The 6,000-nt window shown below is 42.6% G+C and overlaps 1 protein-coding gene across 1 annotated transcript in view; it reads left to right on the plus strand.

Moving 5' to 3' along the window:
- PDE11A (phosphodiesterase 11A) overlaps positions 1-5,505 on the plus strand; it is a 207,440-nt gene extending 201,935 nt beyond the window's left edge. Inside the window, exon 16 of the mRNA XM_061397317.1 lies at positions 1,069-5,505. Coding sequence (XP_061253301.1) covers positions 1,069-1,227 — 159 coding nt within the window. The 3' untranslated portion in view covers positions 1,228-5,505. The remainder of the gene's footprint in view (positions 1-1,068) is intronic.
- Positions 5,506-6,000: the final 495 nt, after the last annotated feature.

Raw genomic sequence — 6,000 nt, forward strand, 5'->3', positions numbered from 1 at the left:
TCCTTCCAGGACTTTGCTCTGGGGCACCTGCCAACCACCGGTCAGGCTTGAAGGCTTTTCGGGAGGTGTCCTACAATGGCGGCGGTTTAGTCACATGGTCACAGTTTGTCCCCCTTGTGATGAATGGGACGCACCTGCAGGGTGTCTCCATGGGACTCCGGGTATAATCTGTGGCCACAGAACGCTGACCAAGGCATTTCCAGGGGCTAAGCCTCACAGCTCCATGATCCTTGTTTTATTCATTGCTATGTCCCATTAGAGCCGTGATCCAAGATTTGTGAGGCTGGAAGTTTGTAGTGTTTGGGAATAGGGAACCATTGATTTTTTTTAAATGATACAAAATTAAGTGCAAAACAGATATTTAGAAGGGTCTCCTGCAAGTGAGGAGGCTGGATCCTGACCTTTCTTAGCCTTGGGGTTGGTCAGCCTGTGGCCACACCCTACCTTTTCTCTCCCTCATTTCTTCCCCACCCCTCCATCTGTCCCTCTCTTCCACACCCCTTTTTCTTTTCTCTCGTGTCTATTTCCATGCATGTTCTCATGTCGATCTGTACACTGAGCACTGTTCCCCGATCCTGTGCTTTAAAAAATGAGCTCCTCTCATTTCAGGACTTTACCTGGCCTTTCTTATTCAGGTGAATCCACCCAGATTCATCTATGGTGGAGCAAATGATAGGTTTATTTTTGTAAAAATTTCACTTCCTGGTCTATTGAGATCTGGAGCCCTCCTTAGCAGGAAAAGATACACATATTAGTAGACTTGTGTGAGCTGAATATTTTGTTTCCTATTTGATGTGAATTTAAAACAGGATCATAATCAAATTGGCTGGCACCCCCTGGAGCAGTACACAGACATCTGTCTTATTTTTTCATTTTCTCTATAAGCTCTATTAATACAACACAGTGATGTTAAGTGCATATTTGCTTCTTGTAAATAGCTCGTGTTTACCAAAATAATCATCATTTTCATTTCTTACAGCCCATTTCCATTCTCCTCACAAGTGAAAGCTAGAAAATCATGATCATGATTGGTTCCTCTCTCCCCTACCTGCTTTTGTTTTATTGTAGGCATTGGTGAAGGTCAATGTGAAACTGAAGCCAATGTTGGATTCCGTGGCCACCAACAGAAGTAAGTGGGAAGAGTTGCACCAGAAAAGGAGGCTCGTCTCCGCAGCTGCCTCCGCCCCCTCCGCCAACGTCATGGAGACCAGGGATGACAGAAACTAACCCTTCAGGCCAGCTGCTGCTGCAAGATGACTGCGCCCTGGAGAACCGGCTTCGGTCCCGCACACCATTCTTTTGTTCCTTTAAGCTCAAACAGACATAAAACCTCAGGGATGTGCTGAGAAGCATGCCTGGACTTTCACCTTTAAGTGTGGTGTCAGCAAAAAGGGCAGAGGAGGAAGTGGGGGCAACAAGCACACCCCAGGACCCTCACCTTTCCCTGATGAGCACGAAGATTCTGGGCTGAGACGAAGATTCTGGGCAGAGGGCAGCTGTGGGTCCAGGACCTGAGGATGGTTGGCCCTGCTCACTCGGAGCTGAGGGAACGCTGAACAGTGAAGGCGTGTTAGCGCTGCTTCATTTTGCATACAGCTATTCTGTTTGTTACAAGCCAAACAATGCCTGCCTTTGCTTCCTCTCCCAAGCTCCCTTTTGTGCCAGACTGTCCTTAGAATCCCAATTTGTATCCTGTGAAGATATCTTATTTTTAATCCTAAAGCTTCTTAATGATAGATCAGAGCCTTCAGAATTGCCTACCTAAAAGAGACACCTATATTATCCTTACAAAAACCAGCCATTCCCAGTTTCCCCTAAAAACGTCCATAGTAGGAAGACAGCAAATGTGTTTGTCTGATTGATGTTTACACAAGATTCATAACACTGCATTGGGATTGTGGTCCCCTTTTTCAGTTTTTAGATTCAACCTTCAATGTAGATCAAGTCTTCTCCTAGCAGGATTGATAGACTTTAATTAAAAGTCAGGATGAAAGAAAATCTATAGGTGGATTTACCATGAGTGACACGGGAACATTCAGAACTATTTCCAACAGTGAGACATTTCACAGGACACAGCAGAGCCACGGAGAATAATCATTGACAACTTGAGTTCTAGTGATGAGTTTCAGCATGAAGTTTAAGGTTACTGCCAGTGCCAACTGAAAGCCAAATGGAGGGCTCCCCAATTTTGGATTTTCCTTAAGTATAAAATATAATGCTTGAAAGATTAAGAAATAACAGTCTGGGCAGTGAACAAATATCCTACAGAAATCCAGGTTTATAACAGGTAAGAATGTGTGCATGCTAAATTGCTTCAGTCATGACTGACTCTTTGTGACCCTATGGACTGTAGCCCGCTAGGCTCCTCTGTCCATGGGATTCTCCAGGCAAGAATAGTGGAGTGGTTGCCATGCCCTCCTCCAGGGATCTTCCCAACCCAGGGATCGAACTCGGGTCTCTTATGTCTTCTGCACTGGCAGGCAGGTTATTTACTACTAGCACCACTTGGGAAGCCCATAGATAAGACTAAGCTCTATTAAACAGATGCAGAGATTAGGATGCTGAGAGACTGAGGACATTGTATGCCCTATCCAAAGGCCCCGCTGTGGGGCTTTCCTGGTGGTCCAGTAGTTAAGAATCTTCCACCACAAAGGAACTAAGATCCTGCATGCCATGAGGTGCAACCAAAAAAAGAAAAAAAACAAACAATGCTGGGCTAGAAGCTAGACTTGTGCCCTAGCTCTGGCACTATTCTCTGGATGGCTTTCGACAAATCACTAACTTCTTCCTTTTTCCTCATTTGTCAAATGAGATTACACTAAGAAATTATTTTCAAACATAACTGAACCTTAGAACTCTTTGTTCAAATAAATCTTACAAAGAATCCCCAAGACATAAAACATCTAAAAGTCCAAGTCCTCTGTTTGAAGCTGGGTTGGGGGAGCCCTATGAAGCCTCATCTCTTTGATTACATACCCAGCGGCCCATAAAGGGCCTCTGAGGAATTCGAAATCTCTGGACCAGATGAACCTTGAAGCCCATTCCAGTTCCAAAAAAAATCTAAAATTTAAAACCACTTCTGTTCTTGTTGTTGCTGGTCAGTGTCAGTTATTAACTTTACTCAGAGAAAGAGGGGCCAAGTTCCACCAAGGACATTGTCTTCCTGGCACATAGTAGACGTTGGGGGAATGTTTAAAGAATGAGTAAATTAAGGAACCAAAACAGAAGTAAGGGAAGAGCAAGGTAACCATGAGGAAGAAGAAAGATTCTACATGACCAGAAATGGAGGAAAAGAAAATTATAAACCAGGCAAATGGGGGAAGGGAGGAGGGAAAGGAGGAGAGCCAAAAGAAAATGACTAACAAGGAAAATACAGGGCCCAATGCAGGCGGTAAGAGATGGCCAAAGGGAAGGTGAACGTTAATCCAAACAAGGAAAAATGGCACTTGTCATCAAAAGAAAATGAAGGTACGTCCTGTCATCAATTGCTTAGAAAAGAGACACACTTGAGTAGGGAGCGGATTGACAAAAGAGAGAAGGAAGGAGTGGGAACCCTAAAAAATAATGTTCCCAGCTAACCCTCTACCACTGTCTCTGTGGGGAAGACTGGAGAAACTCGAGGAGAAAATACAGTGCAGGAAAAATTGCCTCTGCAGAGCAGGTGAGAGGAGGTTGTTCAGATTTATGGATTTTATTAAGCCAGTTTTCCGAGTCACTCAGCTATAAAGGAAAATAGCTTCTGCTGGGCTGTCTCCCTCCTTCAGGTGAGGAAAAAGGGTGGGTGGAGGCAGGGCCAGACCCTGGTTGTGGGTCTGCAGCTAGCAGGACTGCAGGTGTTTCCAGCCATCGCGTCACATCGTGTTCGTATCACAAGCGGGAACTGAAAATCAGTCCATGTGAGGCAGAGGTGAACCCACGTCTGTCGTCCTCCCTAACAATAAATTAAATAAGTAGCCCAGAAAGATGAATGCCAGTGTATCTAGAGCAAAATTTTAAAGCATGTGCTTTATGATAAAACTAGACCCAGGGTCCGATGGAGACTGCAGACAGCCACATGCACTGTGGCTACCCTGAATGTTGATGCTGCTTATTGCTAAGGGGAATGTAATTTATAGCAGAAACCCTACGGCTTCCACTAAGGTTGAGTTTTCCTCTCATTTTCTTGCCTTTTTATTGGCTTCACTGCACGGTTGCCAATAGCAACATCCACTGGTAGCAAGGGGAGTTCAACACCATTGCAATCTGCCATACAGTGGAGCCCTGACAATGTCAACCATCAATCAAGTGGCTGTTTGTAATTGCCTCCATCTATTTCTCCTGTCTCAAGGTATCTTTCCTATTGTGGGTCAAAATTCAGAAACTGCTGACTAATGCCAGGTCTGTTCCTCCATGACCATGAAACAGTCGAAAAGGAGGGTAGCAGGCTCCCTGGAGCCAAGGACCCAGAAGGTTAGAGGTTGAACTTGGGAGTTTGGGGTATTTTAAATCTAAGTAATGTATAACTTTAAGAATTTGAGGTATGTGTGTTTACCCATATACTCTGCTTTCCCAAAACAGAAAAAGAGAAAATTTCCCAATCATTATTAATGTTTATTTCCTATTGGAGGAAGGAATTTAAATATGAACCTTCTTATAAAATCTCCAACTGACCAAATGTTCGGTTCTCTTGGCATTTATGGTTGAAATGACTTCATCCTACTTTGTCCACGAGGTGTATTTTTCTCAGGCAGGCTATTTAGCATTTTATTAGTCAGTACGTGGATAATACATGCACAGCCTACAATATAGCTGGCAATCCCGGCCAGGAGGGACAGCTTGGCAGACTGTGAAGGGCACCACCCCAGCGCACAGTGGACGGGGCTCCCCCTGGCCTGGCTTGTTATCTTGGGACCCTCAGGTCTCGGATTTTCCACCTGTAAAATAAAAGCCCGGACTTTTATTCAGTTCATTCGTACACCAAAGGACCAAGCTGTGTTTAACTTTAAAAAATTATTCCATGTAATTGTCTTATTCACTCTTCTCAAACAAGATAGGGATAAAGAGGTCATCTCCTCCCTAAAGACAAAATAAAAAGTTACCTATATGGAGTAGATACAAAAACAACCTTAGAACAGATATGTCTGAGCCTGTCATGATCATAAAAGACATGGTCATCAGTATAATTTTTTAAAAATACATCCTTTTATTCTATAAAGGACAGCTTTAGATTATCTCATAGCATAGATATCCCATAAATGGTAGTCAGTTTAATTTAGAATTTATAAAGTGAGTCAAAAGAAGTTAAAGTTGCATGTGTTTTCTGTTTCTGAAATCTTCAATGTCCACATATTTCCAGGTATTTTATATTTAAATACCCGTTGGGTTAGAAATAATCGTTAAAATTTTGTTAGTGAAATAACCATCTAATATTAATGCTACAGGAATTCAGTTGCTTTTTTCATGTATCAAAATGTATCATATTTGATCCACTTACCTTAGGTCATTAAACAGAATCTGCTCAATTTACTTTGTGGTAGAATTATTTTAAAATTCATTCCTCCTGTTGACTCAATGAATTACAGGAAGATAAAATACAGTTTCATCTCCATTAATAGTGTGAAAAACTCCTGCCAAGTGGGACAGAAATCTAACAGATTAAGGGAAGATTTACATATAAAGAAAAATGTTTGGGCTGGAAAAACAATATTCAAAAAGGATTCATTAAAGCAAAAGAGTTAAACCTAATTTGGGACCCTAAAAACTATGGCAGAGCCACTGCAATGGAGTTTCACTGTCTGCTCCAGAATAACAGTCTCTGAAACAACTGTTATGTCATGTGCTGTAAAGAACTCCCGAACCTCGAATGTATCAGGAAATGTACAGGTTGAGTCTGACTATAAGAAGCCAAAATTTCGTAAGTTTCATAAGTGAACCATGATAGAATGAAACGTATAGACGGCAGGAGTGATGTGTCTGGGGAATTTCACACTGAGCGCTTGGACTTAACAACGCCTGAGGTCC

The sequence above is a fragment of the Bos javanicus genome, chromosome 2 (genome assembly GCF_032452875.1).
Source record: "Bos javanicus breed banteng chromosome 2, ARS-OSU_banteng_1.0, whole genome shotgun sequence".
Lineage (NCBI taxonomy): Eukaryota > Metazoa > Chordata > Mammalia > Artiodactyla > Bovidae > Bos > Bos javanicus.